The sequence below is a fragment of the Amblyomma maculatum genome, chromosome 3 (genome assembly GCF_055883805.1).
Source record: "Amblyomma maculatum isolate TAMU_Amacu chromosome 3, ASM5588380v1, whole genome shotgun sequence".
In the NCBI taxonomy this organism is placed as follows: Eukaryota; Metazoa; Arthropoda; class Arachnida; order Ixodida; family Ixodidae; genus Amblyomma; species Amblyomma maculatum.
Genome location: NC_139346.1, coordinates 210,703,640 through 210,725,941, shown reverse-complemented (window position 1 = coordinate 210,725,941; position 22,302 = coordinate 210,703,640). Strand labels below are relative to the sequence as shown.

Here is a 22,302-nt window from a genome sequence, read left to right as displayed (position 1 = left end):
TGTACTAAAGTTGCGAAAGAGTTTGCCAGGCTGGACTAAAGCTTGAGGGGCCCGTGGCCCGACCAGGCACGACACGTCAAAAGTACTGGGCTTGATGGCTGTTGCGTGTGCTACTTGGATCTATTTGACTTTTCTATCGAAATTTTCCTTTAATTCCTTCTCTCTCCAACACATGCACAAGGTTAGCCGTCATTAATAAGCCTCATATTGTCGGTCTTATTTAAACTTCAGGGGAGATGGCTGACACTACAGTGCCCTACTGACGCACTCCATTAGCAACGCTCGGTGTACGCTCCTCCTATAGGGAGTCAAAATTGTCCGCAACCATATACTAGACGTCTGTACTGAACAAGCGTCACAATGATCAGGTGTAATTTCAATTTTAAATTAATGCTATTCTCCTTGAGCATTCCAAACAATTCATAGTATCATGAGGAATTTGCCTATCTAGCTACAGCACTAGGTAATCGCAACGTGCGTATCTGCGCACCTGTGATTTCCCATTATACGGTATTTTGAACATGACAAAAAAAAAAAAAAAGAAATATGACAGCTAAGCTTAAAGCGAAGCTATTACTGCCCCCCCCCCCCCCCCCCTCTCAGTAGAAAATGGCTCGTAGAGAGACATAATCTTTGTACGCGTCAGTAAAAAATTGCATAGCTTGTTCAGTACACTCAAATTCCACATACCGGCATAAAACTCTCTTCCGGACTGCGAGCCAATATGTGACCGCTATGACAAATCTTGACGTCATATCAGAAAGAGAGACGAAAGACTCACTGTACTGTCTATTGAAGACAACGAACAACAATGAGGTAAAATTTTGATGTCTTGTTTTGCTTAATTCAAATAGATATTAGCAGAAGATCTTGACCGCTACTTGGCTTCACTTACTAGCTGAGAGAATCTGGGCACCCTATTAGTAGATAGAATGTAATTCCCCCCCCCCTCCATGACGTCACAATTCCTGCACGCCTCTCAAAAAGCTTGTAAGTTTGTACCATGTACTGCACTGAGTTAAGGAAGGCTAGTATGGAATATCCTCCTTATGCTAGCCGTTTCTACGAGTGTAAGTTAGCACCCAACTGTTATTTTAGTACTTAAATGCAACTGGAACCAAAGTTTTTGTTTGATCTTCACAGTTTAGACCACAAATAATGTCTTCCTTTCGGTGTCGACGCTTATCCTGTAGCCTTTTGACCCCCCCCCCCCCCCCCCCCCATCCACCCCCCGCTCCCCCTTCCACTGCAAAAAGAGTTATACGGACGTCCTGTACGCCGTCTCTCATTTTCATGACACTTGGTGCAACCGGATTATTGGGCTGCGGGGAGAGTGAGGAGCCAGTCGGTTGCATGATTAACTCCTTTCTACAAGCACAGTTTAGTGTTCAGTACTATAGTGCCATAGAGCTAATGCAAAAAGTATAGTGCCCCCTTGACTGTCATGCAAGGGCGTCGTAACAGCATCACAAGAACTTGGAAACGTAACTGCAATGAGAATAACCTAATTAAAAGCATTTCGTTCCTACAAACAGAACCTGGCACCTGATTACCATTCAAAAGACGCGCTTCGCGTAAAGATGGAAGTTGGTTGAAACCAGAGAAATCACCGTGACACGAACTGAGAGTACAAATTTACGCTTAAAAAAAGAAAGCAGTGTTGCGGGTAATAAATACTTTCTGGCTATTTTTGCCACTGGTTTGCCATGAATAATTACTGCCTTTCGCCTTGAAATGAAAGCTCACATGAGGAGGTCGATGAGGAGGGAACTGGGAGGGCAGGCGAGGGCAGCGGGAAATCCAAGCGACGCGAGTGACGCTAGCGGTAGACTAGAGGAGTCGGACAGGGAAGTTGAACCAGACGACGGGCCGCTGAATCCGGTCGCAGCTCGACGGCTCGACTGTTCGCCAGTTTACAGTTTGTTCTGCGTATGCACGTATCCTCCCACATAGAGGAAGCGTCGACTGTTCCCATTTGCGTCATTTACATATGCGACGTAACCGTTGTAGTACCTTGACTACGTCCCGCTGTTGTGCTCTACGGCGAATTCAACAGCCCGCCGTTATCGTGGCACCGGGACCAACAGTGCAGTGCTGCTCCGGAGCTATTTTGGATTACGTTATCATTTGCAAGTGCGTTCGGTTATATGAGTGTAATCTTGCCTAGCTTCTATTTGAAGTTGTAACCTGTCTGTGCCATGGCGTGCTTCTTGGTGTCGTGGCTGCTTTACATTGGAGTGCCCTGGCTTCTAGCCTTCGCGGCATGGCTTAAACTAGCCGACGCTGACCTGACGCTGCTGTTTAAGTCAAAGTTCGGCCGCCAGATAAGTAAGTGAGAACTACCATTATTCGCCATTATTCATATTAGTGAGTCTGTTTGCACCACCACTATGGCCAACATTGTTTTCTTGCGCTGGTCTTAGTCATTTAGCACATTATCGCTTCTGCAAATTTCGTGCGTAGTTTTTGTTTTGCAATGCTTAAATACAAACTAAGCCAGAAGCTTCGGCTAGCAGCGACGTGGTTGCAATTGGCAAACGTGAGTTTCAGGAATCAGAAGCCACTAAATTCTACAGATACATTGTGCATGCATCTTTTTGTGTACAGTCGTGAGCAAAAGTGGTATACAACACTCAGCCGGTGACGGAGCTCGAAAAAACTGCATCCTAACTTATTCTAGCAACAGCTATATAAGATCGAGACAATAGTAGCAGTGCCCCATTCGATCCACCTGAATGTGTCACTGTCGCTGTCCTTTACGATGTCGCCAAATGGTGTTTTGATGGAGTTTTTTCGAGCTGTGTCACTGACCGAGTGTTGTATACCACCTTTGCTCACGACTGTACGTCAGATTTAGCCTTGAGCGTTAGGAAGGAAAACTGCGCCTATTTGACTGCACGAAACGTTCTTATCGCCCACAAGAAACAAGGTATAAGCATTTTGAGCGCAGTGCCGTCGTTGCATTATATGGCACCTTCCTATAAAAAGCGTGGGATTATTGTGGGATAATTCTCTCTTCACAAAGGTAAACTTTTAATGTCTCGACATTTTTATAACTAACATCTTAGCTGGAAATTGGCTTAAAGCTGTTATTACTGTTCACCAAAAAGCTTAACACTCATTCATTTTTTTCGGTCGTCACCCTGACTTGTCACCTTGGCTGTCCGAACATATAGGAACCCTCCAAGGGAAGGTAATATGGATCACAGGAGCATCAAGTGGCATTGGCGAGTACCTTGCATACGAATTGGCCAAAGTGGGTTGTCGCCTGGTGCTGTCTGGCACAAACTTGGAAAACTTGGAACTTGTCAAGAAAAACTGTCTTGGTGAGAACTTTTTTTGGTGCGCTTTGATATTTGAAATAAATAGCTTGTTTTAATGTTGAAAAAAATGTAGCTTAATTGGAACAGTTATAGAATGTATGTACCAATATTAAAACCTTGCGTAATTATATGTTTATAGACATATTGGACATAGTTTCAACACAGAAGTGGAGTATATACTGTTCAATGACCATTAGTTGAAAGTTTTTAGCCTAAGAGCTCCTTCCTTGACTTAGGTTTTAGTGTTACAGTACAAGTGCTTTCTTGATCTTTCTTGGCAGTGTGCATGGTTTTTCAGTTCGCTTTATGCAGTGCTTCTCTTCCTCTGCTTTAGTATAGTTTTCTGGGCAGTTGCTCGTTAGTGGTAAGCTAGCATTGGCCAATCTGCTTTGTTTATGCAGACTTTGGAAAGGACAAAGGCACGGAAGTACTTGTTGTTGCGTTCAGCATTTGCGACTTCTCATCACATGCTGAGAAGCTTCAGAAAGTCCTAGACCATTTTGGAAAGGTTTGTTTTCTCAGTAGTTTGTTTTCTACACAAACTTATTTTAATGACTATTAATATGTGTGAAATGCTGCTTATTGTTCTTCATTAATTTGTTTTTGTGTGTTAAACATCATCATCATCATCATCATCAGCCTGATTATACCCACTGCAGGGCGAAGGCCTCTCCCATATTTCTCCACTGCAGATATTTAACAAAACGGCTTTAGATGCAAAAGATTTGTTGCTGTTATCAAAGAATAACTTTTTGTTCCTTGATGGCATGCTTCTAAGCTCAAAGACAAGGGGAAAACTGCGTGGACATGCTCAGCTCTGACAAGCATTAGTGCTTTTTTTTTTTCACTTTAACATGATCTTATAGCAGCATCGCATTATTTCACGTACTTTTAAATGCCCGCTGACTCGGATTTCCTCTTTACCTTGCACTGGTTTGCCATGGTTGCATGAATAATGCCACCACTCTCTCAATGGTTCTTGAAAACAGCTGCCACAAGACTAGTCAAGGATGCCATTCCTAATTTTCCTCATTATTACAGCAGCTCTTTCGGTTGTAAACAAATATTGTTGTCAGAGGATGTAATGGAGCAAAATTTAGAAACATCCGTAACATCCACTACAGTGTCTTTCACGGCCTGATTTGCTTTGGGAGTTAAATGCCATAAGCCATAAGCACTTACAGCCTAACATGCTTGCTGTGCTCCTGACCATGAATTACTTGAATGCTTTCTGCCCCTATATACATTCCTCACTTTGTATTGTTTACGTTTAAAGCTAGTCTTTTATTTGCTGCAAAAACCAAACTTTCTCCTTTCAGTTGGACATTTTGGTTAACAATGCTGGCCGCAGCCAACGTGCCTCCTTTGAGGAAATTCCTGTAGAGATTGACAAGGAGATGTTCGACTGCAATGTCTTTGGTGCCATATCGCTGACACGGTGTGTAGTAAAGTACTTCAAGGAAAAGGGTGTACAGGGCCACATTGTGGTTACTAGCAGCACAGCGGGGAAGCTGGGTATGTGTTCTTTTTGCTTTGGCACTCATTTGACTGACTTTAACTGTCAAATGGCTCCAGTGTGTTGTTTGATTGTATTGCTTGTTATTCATAAATTTTTCACCTCTAGCAATATAAGGTCCTATTTAAAATGCTGGTAGTTGCTCAGGCTATTTTTTTTTAAATACAATTTTGAGTATGGCCATAGCTGCCATGCTGCAGTGTTTGGGAGAGAAAGGGTGGTGGAATATCCAACTATCCTGCTTCTTTCTGAAGCAGTGTGCTGTCAGCCTCATATAGTTGCTTGCCTTTTAAAACTCATGAAACTTGTATGTTATTTTAGGTGCTGACACAGGTTGGTTCAAGAGGATTGTATAGTATCTCCTCCTCTATAGTTGTTGTTCATAGTTTTTTGCGGGGTGCGAGAAAATAGAACATCTGAACTAGAGTGAACCTTGCAAAATTGAGTGAAGCATTGAAGCTATGCTTTGTACCATCACCAGGAATAGTACTAGCAGATGTGTGTAGCTATTAAGAGAATACTCGGTTCATGATTTCTCACTGCGTTTGGTAGTGCTGCTGCACTCGTGAATTTGGGCTGACCTCCTCTCCCCTCACAAGCTTAGTGTGATGGCTCTCTTTTGGCTAGTTGTACGCTCATGCTTACTTTAGAATTTTATTGCACTTTCTTCATGATGAAAAGAAAGTTCTTTGAAACCCTGATCACAAAGTAATATGCATATTTTGTTTCTTATCTTTTTCTTTTTTTTCTGCATGTAATTGAAACTTGATAGCATTCTTGCACATACCATTTTCTTTCCACTTATGAGGCTAGTAATTGCTACTCTTTTAGTGTTAAGCTTTTGGAGCATTTTAATATGTATGTTATATTTTATTCTCCTCAGGTGCCCCCTTCTCGGCCACGTACACTGGTTCCAAACATGCACTGCAGGTACGTAGAAGATGCCATTTTCTAAGTAGAATGCATATTTTTCAGCGCGAAATTGCAGACAGGACGAAATGAGGAGACAGCCAAGGGACAAGCCCGTCTAGCCCGTCTTTCTGCATTAACAAGCCATTTTCTAATGCAGCCCAATTGGGATGTGACATTTTTGGAACGCCAAGGAATAATTATTTATAGCATTATTCTAAAGAAAAATGCCAGAACATGAATCAGCGAAACGAAGAAAAAAATTGCTTATTAACGTTTTGAAGCCATGATGCTAATGGAGTAGGGCTTTGCTTGCTTTGCCGGAGGTGACTTCAGAATACCAATTATATCAGTTATTCGCACAGCAGTGCCTTTTGAAGTTTTATAGCTGTCGGTTTGTATCATTACCATTACTGATGCCATTATCACCAAACTCGAGATTGCAAACTTTTGAGTGGGTAGTGGGCCGCTGATTCCTCTAACAGTGTATTCTCACCAGTTGCATTGCGAACTCTGCAGAGACTGTGCAACAGATGTTTGCAATTATTGCTATTCAGGGGCACCTACTTTCACTGCTCGAGCAGTTTGAGATGTTACCTTTGATTGTGCAGCCCTATGGCATGAATTATCATAAGATTACTTTATCTATTGCTTTGACCGGCCATCAACTCCAGCAGGTGATCAGTTAGGCACTTTATGCCTAGCCACTTATCTTAAAAGAAAGCGTTTGCGTCGTCATCGCTCGGTACTAGTAGTATATAATACTGTGCACATAGTGTATTCAGCCAGTCATTTGTGCGCCCCAAAATTTAGATCGAGCATTATCGTTAAAAGTAAGTAGTGGCTTTGAAGTTAAAGTTCGGAATTTATTTCATGCAATTGTTTATGAAAATAACAGTGGTAGTAAGGGAAGTAGAGTTTTCTAAGCTTGCCGGGCTGAATAGTTAATGTACTAACAAAGCCTGATGAGTGTAATTTGCTGTCTAAATACCCTTCACTTGGGAATCAAACCACATTCTTTCTATCCATTGCATCTGCATGCAGCTCTTGTGTATGTACTATTGTGCTGAAAAGTGGAAAGACCACGGCTTCATCAGCAGGAGTGACTGCGAGGCTGCACCATAGCACTATTATCTCGCGCTGTGCGCTTATTGTGAAAGTGTCCGGCATGAAACACATTTTCCTTTCTCTCGGGCTGATGCTTATCATTACTGACAACTTCTAGTGCGCCGTTTGGCTGCTTTACTGCTGCTGGTAATCGCATCGAACGGGAGAGCGCATCGCAAGGTATTCATGGGGTAACTCTAAATGTTCAGGAATAGAAGCAGGCGGGCGGTAACGATGCGTTCATCCACTTGACTCCATAGTGGCAAAGGGTATTTTAATTTTAGTTGCACCAACGTTTCATATTTTTCTCCCCACAGAAGGAATAATGGTTTGTTTTAAATTGGTAGCTATAGTACGATAGTAACTTCAGGTCGAAAAATGTTTGTCAGCATCGATGGCATCGGCCGTTTTAATACTCGAAGCCTTGAAAAATACCCTCCCCACTTCGAAACATGGCCATGGTAGATGAAGGATTAAATGTTAGTGAAACTCCCACAGAAGCCTGCGTGTTGACTCTGAGCGATGCTTTAGTTTCTTGGCGCCCCCTGCGAACTGTGATGCGAAGCAAACACACGACATTGTAGTGTCACGAAAGCTCGTGACGTCACAGTGGCATCACAGTGACATACCATTGGTGGGGAATTTGATTTTTTTTACTTTTCGACGAACAAGACCAACGGCAATGGGAGCAGAACGATGCTCGGATAAGGCGGAATAATGGACACCATAACTGATCAGCCAACTTTACTTAACATGAATTTCTATACTCTCAAGTTTTACGTTAACTGTGTAAAGAAGAAGTTCCGATTAAGTGGGCAGATCGTCGAGAAAGAGGCAGTGGATTTGAGAACTAGCTGGCTACAAGTTAAACCACCTCTGCTTCGGTCTTGCTCGCTACCAGTGCCCGCTACCAGTGTCTGGATCCCCGCTTAACACTTGGTGGAGGTCGCGGGATTTATCTTCAATTTCCTCGCCCTGGAGCTCCGCAGCCGCCGAATTCCGACCTCAATGACTGACTCCAGCACCAACACCACCAGCCCCGCTTCCTCGGCCCCTTCTTTTCCATGCTTCGGGGTGCTTCGACAGCGGGACTCGCTGGTCTTCAGCGGTACCGATGATCAGGACATGGAGGACTGGCTTTCGTCGTATGAACGTGTAAGCACCCACAATAAGTGGGATGGCGTCTTGAAGCTTAACGTCATCTTCTACCTAACTCAAGTCTCAAAGCTGTGGTTCGCAAATCACGGGGCTGACATTCCAACTTGGGTCTCGCTCAAATCTCGCTTTGTGGATGTCTTCGGTCTCCCTGCGGTCCATAAGCTTCGCGCTGAACACCGTTTGCGTGAGCGGATGCAGCAGACAGGAGAAACCTTCACTAGCTACATCAAAGATTACTTAGATTTGTGCCGTCGTGTAAATGCATCGATGACTGAAGCCGAGAAGATTCGCCACATCATGATGGGCATCCATGAAGGCGCGTTCAACATTTTCATGGCCGAATAGCCTCGCACTGTTAGTGAAGTTGTCACATGTCAAAGCTACAATAACCTTCGTTACCAACGCATCGTCCCTCGACAACCTGAAGGCACAATCGCAACTATGTCTGATGGCACTGTCAGCTCCACACTTATCCAAGAAATCAGACTTCATAAGGGAAGAAGTTACCCTGCAATTATTACTAATTTCAAATGTTCCGCAATTCAGCTCACACCTAGCTCCGCACATACGCCAGATTATTCAGGAACAAGTTGCCGAAGCACTTCTGCCCTCTCAACAACCAACTCTTCATGCCGCTCCACTCACAGCTTTGCCTCGTCTTCCCTGTCCATCGACGACATGCCATCAGGACAGGGCAAGGATCTGTGGATAACATCACTAATCGATCTTCTTTCGAACTGGTCACTTTCACCGGCTCCTCGCGTCCTTCGTCATCAAGCGCAGCATTTCACCCTTCGTGACAGTCTGCTCTATCGACGCAACTATATGCCAGATGGCCGTAAGTGGCTGCTCGTCGTACCTCGCCATCTCCGTAATGATATCTGTGCATCTTACCATAACGATCCGCAGTGTGGCCATGTGGGTGTATTTAAGACTTATGAACACTTGCGACAGTGCTTTTACTGGTGCGGTATGTATACCTTCGTCGGTAAGTATGTGCGTTCGTGCATCGATTGCCAGCATCGCAAGCCACCTCCTCTCCATCAGCCGGCTCCACTACAGCACCTTCCGTGCCCATACCGACCGTTCGATCGTGTTGGCATCAATTTGTATGGACCACTGCCATACACACCTGCAGCGAATCGTTGGATCATTGTGGTCGACGATCACCTTACTTGCTATGTGGAGACAGCAGCACTTTAAGATGCCACCGGACCCACTATCGCGTCCTTTCTTCTTCATCATTTCATTCTGCAGCACAGGGCCCCCATGAACTTCCAAGTGATCGATGCAAATCTTTCCGAGGTTGTCGAAGTGCTCCTACGTGAATGTCAAACCATCCACCGGACAGCCAGCGCATACCACCCTCAAACCAGCGGGCTGACAGAGCGCTTCAACCGCACACTGGGTGACATGATGATCGCCTCTGATGATTGGGACAAGATTCTTCCATTTAAAACCTATGCCTACAACACCGCCGTTCAAGCAACTACCGGATTCTCGCCATTTTTTCTGCTATACAGGCGTGAACTTTCGTCTCCACTCGACACCATCCTTCCCTACCATCCTGATATCTCAGAGTATACATCGCTTTCAGCAGCTGCCAGGCACGCTGCAGAATGTCGCAAACTGGCTCGCTCGCTCGCTTACTTCGGACGAGCAAGCCCAGAAACAAGCGCACAGCAACAGCAGCCGCTCTGTTCACCAATTCTCTCCCGGTGCTCACGTGTGGCTCTGGGTCCCATCGACACCACCCAGTCTGACCAGCAAGTTTACTTCCAAATACCACGGATCCTATCTAGTGCTCCAACAGACTTCTCCCATTAATTACCTAGTTGAACTGCTAGCTGCTTCCACCGACCTTCGCTGCCGTGGGCGTGAGATTGTTCACGTTGACCGTTTGAAGCCTTATTGCGATCCCGCTATCCTTTCGTCTCCTTGAGTTGCCAGGATGGCGTCTCGTTCTGCGGGGGCCAGATTGTAAAGAAGAAGTTTCGATTAAGTGGGCAGATTGCCGAGAAAGAGGAAGTAGATTTGAGAACTAGCTGGCTACAAGTTAAGCCACCTCAGCTCCGGTCTTGCTTGCTACCAGTGCCCGCTACCAGTGTCTGGATCCCCGCTTAACAACTGAAATGTTGCAGCATCCTCAACAACCTTATCATAGCATCGTTCTAGCCTCGTTTTCGTTAACCTAATCTTTCATTGCATATTGTGTAAACGCATTCTGGGGCTTATTTCTTCTGGCCAGTTTATCAACAAAAGGGGCCTTCAAGTGAATTTGGCAAGCATATGGATAAGAATCACATGGCTTGATTGATTTCACTATGGGCATAAATGAGGGAAGCTCTGCTGCATCAGAAGCCAGGCTTTATTAACTCACGATTACATACACAGATGCGCCACATAATACAAATCCTGTGCTGTAGGAAGGCGACCACCTTTAATTTGTCTGTCATGGTCTTATGTAATCCTCGTGATAATATATTTACCTGAGCGTAGGTCTGCAAACGTGACGCAGTGAGATTATAAAAGGGTAAGAAACTTTGCAAACAGGCAAAGTACTATCAGTGTCAAAGAACAAAGAAAAATGAACGGAACATCTGTAACGCTATCGTCAAAACACCTAGCTATAAGAGCTTAGGTAAGAAATTCAAACAGGGATTGTTACTATTTAGAAGTTAGTGCGTCTGCGAAGTGAGAATAACTGCTATACAGCTTCGCTCCCTACATCTAAAATCTCGCCTCATTTGCGATTCCATTGTTGTGATCGCGCTTAATTTGTTGTTGAGAGGAGTCAATGTGAGGCTACAAATTTACAACTTCAGCATTTAACATACCTAGGAAAAATAGCCCATTGATTATACAAACCTGCCAGTGATACCTGCTAAAGCACATTCAGTGAACGTTGGTGCGATAATGCGATGCAGTAAGCGAAACACGCAGCAAAAGGAGCGGACCAAAGGCTTTGCGCAATCCGACACGCGTCTTGACAGCAATAAAGTCTCACCTCCACAGTTGCAGTTAAATAGGGATGGAGCAATACGCCGTTCGTGCTGACATGTATCCGTACAACAAGCCGCCACTCTTGCGAACGTGCCCGAGAGGCCGAGCCCTCGAGCGGTGACGCAGCATTGTCACCTCGTCCAAAAATGGCACACGCAGTGGCAATTAGTTTCGCAACGAGCACGCACAGTCTTTGCCTTGCTGTAAAGCTCTACCACGACCGGCAGAACGAAATACTGACTGTTTGACACAGTTAACCCAGTTTGCATGCAGACTCTTGCAAAAGGCAGCATGCAACGTTGAACCGGGGCCACTGACGCACCCACCACAGGGGTAAAAAGCTTCGGTCTGAGTTATGTCTGAGCTTCAGGATTATGAATATTGCATGTTTTTTCTTAAGCAAAAAACTTAAACTGCATTCATTTGTTTGCGTGAATGTTATATTTACTTTTTAGTTTTTTGGATTAGTCTTATTTTTTGTGCTTTAATATTTGGCAACATAGTTTGCAGGGGTTTGCATTGTTCGTCATCATCATCGAGTTGATGCCGCTGGCAGTAGGCAGCTGGTGCATTTTCTTCCATGTAGCACAACCTGTTGCATTGACGTTAGCATGGCAGCTTCATAAAGTGACAACCATGCCTTTGAGAGATGGCATAAAAGTCACCAATGATCTTTATCCCATTGAGCTCGAAACCTTCACCTGAAAAAAACATCAGTGGTAACGCGAAATGTCATATGGTCTACGTCACTGAAAAAGAAATTTCTACGACACACTAAATTATTTGGAAAGAAGCATTAGTCTTGCTGTTGTTTCATTACATAGACGGTATCATAGTAATTGTGTAGCATGCTGTAGAAAAGTAACGCTATCGCGTGTAAGTGGCATGCATGTCATTGATAATGTGAGAAATTTTCCCTTAAGTTGAGAACTTGTCTGCACAAGTTTCCCCTCTTAAAGGAGCTGACTGCTTATTCCAATCAAAGGTCCGGAGCGAGCTTTTGTGCTCTATAAACCGGAGAGCGCACTCCAAAGGATGACTTGGATTAAGATACTGAGTATCTGCATGGCTACTGTGATGCCGTCATGTATTTTGTGCTGTATCGTTTGGTCAGAGTTTCTCCAAATCGCACGTGCAAAAAAATGGAGTGACGACATGTAATGGGATTGAGTATTGTTGGCACAATGTGACGACACGTGCCTGAATGCGCAGTGGGTTCTTCTTAATGATGCTGACTTGTTCACTGATGTGTCTATATAAGACACAGAATTTTCGATACAGAAGCAGGAAGGTGCAACTCTGAGCTTTCCTTTTGCTTTAATTTTGCTTTAATTTCTGACACGTTGATCAGCTTTGCCGCGATAGCAGCTCACACTACAGGTCGATTCATAAAACAGTTTGCACGCTCTAACACGCTTGCCCTATGTGCATGTCACCGCAAAAGCAAGGAGCGGCTTCTTGCATCTTTCGTATCCAAAGCTCTGTGTTATACAGAAACGCGTTGGTAAACAGGCCAGCAATGCAGTCAATGACCGAATTTTCGGACGGCCAAATTTTCGGGCATACCCGATATTCCGAACGTCTTTGCGGCACCTCCACGAGCCCCATAGAATCAATGTATAAGGGCATCTGAAATTTCGGACACTCGAACCACCCACCGTCCAATTTTCCAGGCTAATTGACGCGACGGAAGTTCTGAAACTAGAACTGCGTCATGCAAAGCCACCATTTTGGCTATTTCGCAGTCTGCGTATCACTGATTTGGTCTGGCCATGCTGGCTATGTTCACCAGCACCTTTTCCGGAGTTTCCGGAAGCGTCGTCGGCACCGTGATGCTGTTTGGCTGTTTCACCTTTTCGTTGTGTAGACCCATCGCAGGCCACACGATGCTTGGCTAGCCTGGTGCGTGGTTGTGCTCTGCGACGCAGGACCTTGGCTAGGTCTAGGTTTTATGACGCTCTTGAGTAAACTGCGCTGTTCGCAACGTGAGGATTTCGCTTGCCTGCGAATCTGTTCTCGTCGTCCTCACTGATGGCATCGAAGCATGGAAAGCAGTGCTGTTGGTTAACGATGGAGAAGAAAGCCACTATTATGTGCACTATTATTTGACGAGGAAATTGTTCATCAGGTTGTGGTGGATTCGGAAGACTTCGATGTTAAAAATTAGAAGCCTGCGCCGCCTACGAGTGCCGAGTTGACACAAGCATTGTTCATGCTTTCATCAGTGTACGGTGCTGACGTGACCCTTTCTCAGATTGAGGCGAAGATGATCGCATGCAAGCAGAATGCCGTCCAAACAACGATCAACAAGTTCAAGACACTGCAGCAATAACACCGGCTGCCCTGACGACACACGCATAATAAACCAGCTGTCGACTGCATACAGTTTTTGAAACTGCTCTTTTTCATGCTTTGGTTTTTCGAAAGCCTGATACTTCATCCTTGACCCTTTCGATCCGCGAAATATTCGTAAAATGGTACGTCTTTTACATGCATTCATTTTTTTGGACTGCCTGAATTTTCAGGCGTTTTTGCGTTCCCTAAAGGGTTAGAAAAATCGGTCGTCCTAATACAGTCAACGACCGATTTTTCGGGCCCTCTAGCGAAAGCAAAAATATCCGAAAAATCGGTCGTTGACTGTATTAAGATGGGTACACTGTGCATTTAGGCGCGTGCTATTCTATGGCTCTGATAAACAGTTCATCACATCTCATGTGGCCTCGACACTTTTTCGTGCCTCAGATCTGGAGGAACTCATGACAACGACCGAATGATAAAGCACAAGGCATCACGGTAGCCGTTCAGGAAAGAAGACTTTAATGCAAATCATATATTGAAATGCACTTTCTGGTTCATGGAGCAAGAAAGCTTGCTCCGAAGATCACACATTGGACTGCGTTATTAGCCGAGTTAAAAGTGGAAAATGTTGTGCAGTCTAGTTGGCTAATCAAGATAAAAGCACACCACAATTCCTTCTGTGGGGAGAGAAAATACGAAAATTGGGTGCAATTAAAACTAAAATGGTCCTTGCTGCTTTGGAGTCTAGTGAGTAGATGCAGCGTTACCGTCCACTTCCTTCCCTAATGTGGGATTGCTCTATTCTTGAACACCTCAAGGAACACCTTGTGATGCCGCTTCCTTCGACACGACCGTCAACAGGAGAGTAGCCGAATGCCGCACTGGAAGTTTGTCAGTAATGAGCCTCAGCCCGAGAGCGAAAGAAAAGTTATGCGTCACGTCGGGCACTCTCTCACCAAGTATGCAGCGTGAGGTATCAGCGCCATGAAGCGGCCCCGCAGCCGCCCTGTCCATCAAAGCCATGGTCTCTTCACTTTTGCTCATTATAGTACATAGCACACGGCACAATCTTCAAGGCCTATGCCTTGCTCTTTAGGTTTAGTTTGTAGTTTGGAATGTTGTGAGGGGTTGTTTCTTTTTGTTTCGACACTGGTGTAGACACCAGATTGAAAGGTCCTCTTGCATTCAGAGCTTTTTGTGCCCTGGCAGTGCTTCTATGTGTGAATTGCAGTATTGTGCAGCATCAAAGAAGCAAATGCTACAAATGGCATTGAAAAATTTTTCATGCTGTGCTATGTGTTTGTGTTGCCATGAGAAAAGCATCAAAAGTGGTGAACTGCTCTCTCTGTGTGGACATCCAGGGCTACTTTGAGTGCCTGCGCTTGGAAGCTGTGCTGATGGGAGGCCTAGATGTTACCGTTGCCTGCCCCGGGCCCGTCTTCTCACGCATCCGAGAACGTGCATTCACTGCCACACCTGGCAAGGTGGGTATCTGGTCATAAAGGTTTGTTATTTATTACTGCTGCTGGCACACAGCTATACTATCGTTTACTACGTGTAATGCGAGCAGAGGGCTTTGGAACAATCGTGATCACAAATAGCAATTTTGATATCCTTGTTGATGTTTCAGGCTGCTTATTTCAAATATTTGCTCTCATCTCCAAATAAACTGAAACTGTGAGCAGCAGGGTATATATCTGGAGGATTATGAAGGGCACTTACTGATATTGTGATCACTAAGATGTATTCTGTGTGGCCAAGATTGTCAAATACCTCATTTTAGTTCTGTGCCAGCCTGATGTCTATCTACAAATGTACCTATTTTCACCACTCATTACAATATGTACATAGAGTCCTTATATAGGTTTTTCCAATCTACGAATGCATCATATGTGCAGTATTAACCGACAACAGGATGCTTTTGCAAGCTTTGCTGTGCCCTTTCTCAGCTCTGCACTGGGATTTTGTTCAGATGGTTAGACACTTTGCATGAAGTGCTTGCTGTTTTCAGCAAGCTACAGCTTGTGCAAGTGAAGTTGCATGAGACTAGTACTACTGCTGTGTTTTACATATCTATATGATCATCAAAGGCAATACATGATAAGGTACTAGGAATTTATGACATATCACTCTGCTTGACTGTTGTCACTTAGCTCATGCAACTCTCAGTGTTAGCAAGCTGGCACTGCTATCACTGTTAACCATTTCATGTGGTCACATACAAGTAACAGCCTTGAATATATATCAGCAGTATCATTATTTGGGACTATTTATCTTATCTCCTGTATACTTGGGAGTCATTTACAATTTCTGCAGTGCTCAGACAAGTTTGTTTTGTTATCTATCTCCCAATGAGCATTCATGCTCCCCACGCATTCATTTATGCAGCATCCTTTCTGGCCTATGTAGGCCTTTCCACACGTTAGTGGTATTATGTAAACCACAGCTGTCATGCATTTTTCAAAGGGCTTCTTATGGTTCTTGTCACAACCGCTTTTCCTTTATGTTTGCCGTGCGAGAGCGCAGCTGCCCGAACTTCATCAATGCTGAGAGCACCGTTGGTACTTCGTAGCTGTTGGCCACTTTCTTCAGGTTGCACGCAATCTTGTGCATTTAAGTACCACGACAGGTTTCATACCATTGTTTTGAGCCCTCTTGCACACTTTTCTTTTTAACTTCTGGAGCAGGGTTTCACTCACTGCCGTCTGGATTGCACAGGGGTAGCCTGCTGTGTCCAATCCAGATATTTGATTCTCAAAACTTACACTCATTTTCTGCTCGCACAACTTCATGGGTTCGGTCTCACTGCAGCATCTACCTTCTGGGTTCTTTCATTTCGGGGCTGCTCTTACCACGCAACCTGCGGGCGATAGCACGAAATTGGGCAAAAGCCACCAGCCGCCGCTGAAGCAGACTCGGAGCGAACAGTGAGCAAGTTGCGCCCTTTGCAGCGGCGTTGAGCGTAACTCAAGGAGAAAAGCTCCCATTGCTTCCGCGGCTATTGAGAAGGCCGTAGGAAAGAATGTGTGCTTTCCCTCGAGACTGGCCATGAGTAGAGAAAAGAAACACAAGCTTGCATGCAAAGACACATAAACACTAATCGGGGAGGTCTGCTGGGTTTGCCTACAGTGCCTACATGGGTGCTGAGGACAGAAGCAAAAGTTCTGTCACAAAGTGCATCTGTGGCATGGGTTGTGGGCTGATATTTTGATCTGTTTTTGTTGTGAACTTGTTAAATTTTGATCTGTCAAAAAATTCTCATTGTATTTTCACTGGTGTTGGCTGTGATTGGGGAGTTGGTTAGTTTGCAGTAATTGGCAGTGAAAATATGCTGCAGTGTCACTTTAAGAATTATCTGTATGAAACATGTCATTTAATTGGTGCTTGAAGGCTGGCAGAGTTCCCACTTGTGACAGGCTGGAGAAGCTTTATGCCATGGCCATAGCTACTATTCATGGCATCCACCCTCTGATGTTGCCGACTCTCAAAAATATTTGAAATCTGTGTTTTGATAGCATTACATTTAAGATTTCATGCAATCTAGATTTGTGCATTTTAATATAATATGTATATAAGTAGCAGTTTGAACAGCAAGTAAAACGTCCTGATGTTCAAGTTCCATTAAATAAGAAAAGAAAAAATTGATTACGTGCACAGATCTGTTTCCTTTTATCCTTTGAACACTCATTGGATTTTGTCCTTGGTGGTAGCCATGAGCTCTCAACTGGCATGCATCTTTGTTTTGCTGTCTGCAGTTATACAATATGAAGGACACGCCAAAGTCTCGGCTGATGCCCACCGAGCGCTGTGCTCAGCTTATGGCAGTCGCCATCGCCAACAAGATGGACGAGGTCTGGATTTCTCAGCACCCCATCCTGCTCACCATGTACTTGGCACAGTACATGCCCTCTATATTCAGAAAGTGAGTGCATTTTTTTTTTCTGCATTTGTTGGGATGAGGCCAGGGGCTAGAATAATTGTCGGTAGTTACAGTAGCACGCGCCTTGTGCACTTGTTTGCAAGCAATGAAAAGTGCTGGGTGCTGCCGCAGTGGCTCAGTGATCAAGATACTCAACTGCTAATCCCGGGGACGGTCAGAACACAGCTGAGGTTGCACTTTGATAAAGGCAGAACTCAAAGCGCTAGTGTACTGTGCGATGTCAGTCCATATTCTAGATATCCAGGTGGTCAGAAAATCTGGAGCCCTCCACTACCTTTGTCCCTCATAACCAGTATTGCTTTGGCACGTTAAGCCCCATAAATGGAAACTGAATAATATTGGAGAACTGAACATTCCACAGTGGTGTTTCTGGGAGACTTATGTAATAATTCAGTTGTGAAATAGCACTGATTGGATTAAAATTTTTGTATTTTGTGGCTACTGCAGTTAATGCTATCATTTAGACACTTCGCTGACTGCATTTTGGTTTCTTTGAGAGAGCGCTAGCAAACATTGCTACTACTCCCTTTATTTACTTTTTTTTGCTTGATGTTTCACTTCTTAAGCGCGCTCAAAATGTAATTTTTACTACAGTACTGTCGTATTGTTTAGTAATTTTTCATTTTTGTGGTCTTCTGTAGTATACTGATCTATACCAGGGTATCAGCCCACATAAATATTAACTGTGGGACATTCCATGGAAAGACTGATGAGCTCCCTAAGTAAATGCTAGTGCATCGTGCATCATATTGGAGCATAGAGAATAATGGGTCATATTTGGTGTCTTTCTCTTCATAATTGTGCAGCAAATGCTGTATTAACGCCTGTGATCTCCAATTTGTTTTAGGGGTGAAATGGAAACATCTTTTTTTGGTCTTAGGTGAACCTTGTAAACTGGTCGTAAAGTTAATGTGTAGCTCAGTTTCGATTCACTAGTTTATTTGTTAATTTTGGAAGCAGCTGCTAGCTAAAACATTTGGTGACGAATGCTGCTTGTTTGTGAAAAAATGGCATGCTTGCTCCTTAAAGGGACAGAACACTGGAATTTAGGTTTGGAATTTTTTTTGCCGCAATGGAAAGATTGATGTCTCAAATGTTCGATTCCATAGCGGTTTCAGTAGAAATGCTGTAGAAAATTTTTATCGATCAGTGCATGCGCCCATTATTATGTAGTCCGATGCTGGAAACCATGAGCAGCGACCGCGATGACAACTGGTGGTAGACAAAAAAGACGTACCAAAACAAATATAAATTTCACTCGCCAGACAGTAATTAGACCTCTATGCATAAAGTAGTGACCTTTTCAGTTTCCAGTCTCAAGGCTGTTGGCACAATAATGCACGCCTCGTCGAAGACAGTTTTAGTTGGCACTATCATCACTTCATTCGTGGAATTCTAAACGCTGTGACGCCATCTAGTGGCAAAAGCAGAAAGCATGCCTCTCGCTGTGCGAAAGAAGGGGTTGTCTGGAGAGAACGCAAACTATAATAAACTATGACAAGCACCTCTAGAAGAAAAAAGAACAGCGTGCACTTACGAAAATCAGCTATATTTTGCTGAGATATAGTCACGTGAAGTACTACAGTGAAAGTAATAGGGTTTCTCCGCTAGATAGCGCCTCAATTGTTTTTATGCGATTTACAATGGCAGGTTTCAAAGCCTCTTTTCTTGGATATTGTAGTCCTCTATGTGTACTATATGAGGCAAGATTGTTTTATTTCCACCGTAATCTCAACATATTTTGGCCAGTGTTCTGTCCCTTTAAGTTATTCAAAGTTTGGCTTGAGTGTTGTATTGGTGCTCAGTTGAGTAGATTACTGGAAGGGTTGGTTCTATAGTTTGAAACTTGTGGTTGAGTTAAGGAAGAACATTTGCCTAGTAGTTTCTGCATTCAGAGATGTCCCGCAACAAAATTACGAAGGAAGGACGGATGGTAAACACTACAAGGTGTTGTAGATGCTGGGGAGCTTTGTGGGCTGCATGCAGCATGAGGCCCACAGGTTGCAGCTTCCTTGTTTGTATCATTTTGATACCGTTAAAAACTCATGTGACAAGCTTAGAATTGAGAGCAACACTATTTCAGCATGTATTTTGCAATTTCCACAACTTTGAAACTTGGGCATATGCCTCATTGATTGTACCTTGTACATGAGAGGGATTCTTTAGCACTGCATGGCAGGTTGCAAATCTTTCTTTTCTTTTTTACAGCTACGTCATGAAGCTGCTGTTCACAAAAGAAAGAGTGATGAAGCTGAGAGAAGGGCAGTAGGGAGCTGTGGAATCATTCCAGTGAATGGCTCTTAATTGTAGTTGTGTTAAGAAATTACTTGTTACATGAGTACCTATTATTTTTCTATCCCTTGCAGAAACACTCCAAGTTAAATGCAAGAAACCTGCTGTTATAAGTGCATAATGATTTCTTAGGAGGCTGTGTGGGTGAGCATGATGCCATGTGCTCTTGAATTTGTACAGTAATAGGATCTTGTAATAACAGTACCAGCGAGACATTTTTAGGAGCTGGAAAGCCAGTACTTATGGTACTGTGTCCTGTATTGAAACTGCTGCTCTTGTTACAAAGATTTATAGGCATGCAAAAATTGAGGATAAGGTTTGCACTTTTCCTGGAGTCCACATTTTCCTGTTCTGATGCAGACTGAATGAGTGGTCTTGCTGCAAATGCAAATATTCATAGTATTTGGTCATGACTGTTTCATATCATCGCTTTGTTGAAGAGATGATATCGCTTAGCATGCCCTGATAGCTTTGAATTTAGTTATGGCTGAGTGCAATTTTGCAAAATGTATATCATATTGCACTTGCTTAAGGTAACTTGCATTCGTGATTACGTCTTGGTAGATTCAGAAAGATGTTTCGAAATGCCTGTAATTCCATTAGCTTTGTCTAAAGTTTCTTCTTGGCAGCTGGGCACTCCAGTGTTGCTATTGTGTTCCTTGAAACCATTCTTCTGAACTCCTTATATAGCATGGACGCTGTCCATGTAATGAACATATAATATGTCACAATAGTGCTTTTAACGGTGTATAAGTCATTGTGTTCGGTTCTTGCACACATCTTGTAACGAGATGGACAACAGCAGCTCAGGCAAAACTGAACCAACATGTTTCACCCACCTTTTTTCCTGTTTTGTGTGGTAGAAATTCAGGCACGTACAGAAGATGAGCAATTGCATTGTCTCATTCTTAGAATTCAGGAAAAAGAGGCTGCCTGAACATAGCAGTAGCATTTTACAGCAGCTGCCAACATGCTTAAAAATGGGGCAGAGCTGTCTGCTGTCAAATAGGCACTTACCTTTGGACGTCAGAAATGCTGATGTTCTCTGCCACAGATCTAGCATAAGCATGTTTTTCAAGCCAGTCTCTTTGCTGTGAATTCCACGTCCTAACAAGGAAGTCTTAATGCAAGCCATAAATGTGTACTTACCTGACTTGTAATTTGTTGAGTTCCCTGTCATTTGCGATGCTTGGGAATGCCATAACAAGAATGGCTAATGGTTTTGATGTAGTGCTGAATGAGTAGTGCATGTTTTTGTTCTGCAGATGAGTGGATGCATCTGATTGCTCTGCCTTTGACCGTTTCTTGTGAACAAATATTAAAACTAAAAAAACTTGTGTGTGTTCTCATGTTTACGGCACAGCAAACGCAATGCTGAACACTTGCGAAGACAGTGGTTTGAAAAAGCCTACTCAGCTGAGGACAAACTGTCTGTAGCACCACTGTAAAAGATAGATATGCATCATGTCAGTTTTCTTGCATCAGCTGTGTGGTTGGTTTGCAAATGCATGAAGGCAGCTGCGTGTAGACTTAATACAGTCACAGAAAGTTTACTTAAGTAAAATGAGGTTAATGATGGAAGTGCTTTTGTATATATGAAAACATATGCAGCCCCTACTACGTCAGCAGCCTGTATGTGATCAATTATTTTGTAATTAGTGGCAACATTATTGGTTTATTCAAATAAATTTCTTATGTTTTTTGGTGACATGATGGGATATTCTTTAGTAATCAATGTATTCAGTTGATCATGGGTGTGTTGCAAGCATGAGCAGTTGATTTAAGAGTAATTAAGGCTTATGATTTTTTGCTTAGATCTGCACATTTAACAGCAGGTAAATAATGGAGCCAATGGACAAATATGTTAGTTGAAAATTATTCACCGTAAAAACTGGGTTGTCATTTTATCAGGTTGTTGCCTTGGCTTGGGTCAAGGGTTAAGGCTGTGTTTTATGATGACAATTTATGGGACTGCCACTGAAACATTGTGGTAGCCGGAACATTAAACTTTTTCGTGATTCTTGGGTGTGCGTGATGTAATGAAAAAGCTTACTTAATACTGCCCTATGCTGAGGGTGAAACAAAGAGTTCTTCGCAGCACATGAGATGGGGCAGATTTCCTGTGTGGAGATGCATTAAAGACAGTGCAATGTACAATGCCTCAAAATGCACAACTGCACTGCTTGGGATATTCCTGCAGTGCCGTGACCTTCTGTACTTAGTTAATATTCTTATTGGTCGAGTTCAGTCCCTGCTCCATGAACAGCTAGATGTGGCATACCTGTTAAAGATGGTGACTATTTCAGGATAAAACGGGATATCCAACATTTAGTTAAGTGTACTTTTATTAGGATCTTGCAGTTTAAACTCAGAATTCTCACCCATAATTACATTTCATTTTTATTTTTTCAATAGTTGGCAGATTATTATTGTTTCAGAACTCAATTTTAAGTTCTCTTTTGCAAATATTATTCTTTATAGATTACCAGACTCTTTTTTTTTTCTCAGTGATATAATGTGGTGCTCCTATACAGTTAAACGTTGTCGAAATTTATTTTGGTCTTTTTGTCCGCCCAATTATTCAGTTAACCACTAAATAATAATAAAAAATAAATGGGGGCACTTAAGCTCCACCTTTGAGGGTATGATTTGACAACGCTAATGGCTCGCATCTGCAGCTCCCATTACAGATTGTCGTTCGCATACAAGAGCGTTTTCTATTTATAATACCCTTAAAGACTCACTGAGGGGCATTA

General features: G+C 43.4%; 1 protein-coding gene across 1 annotated transcript; it reads left to right on the top strand.

Moving 5' to 3' along the window:
- The first annotated feature begins 1,818 nt into the window (after positions 1 to 1,818).
- Positions 1,819 to 21,254, top strand: LOC146197613 (dehydrogenase/reductase SDR family member 7-like). Its single transcript, XM_084599523.1, has 8 exons — positions 1,819 to 2,328; positions 3,177 to 3,326; positions 3,725 to 3,831; positions 4,643 to 4,838; positions 5,723 to 5,769; positions 14,676 to 14,798; positions 17,070 to 17,236; positions 19,463 to 21,254. Exons 1-8 carry the CDS (start codon positions 2,199 to 2,201, stop codon positions 19,521 to 19,523), a joined length of 981 nt encoding a protein of 326 aa, XP_084455649.1. The 5' UTR covers positions 1,819 to 2,198; the 3' UTR covers positions 19,524 to 21,254.
- Positions 21,255 to 22,302: the final 1,048 nt, after the last annotated feature.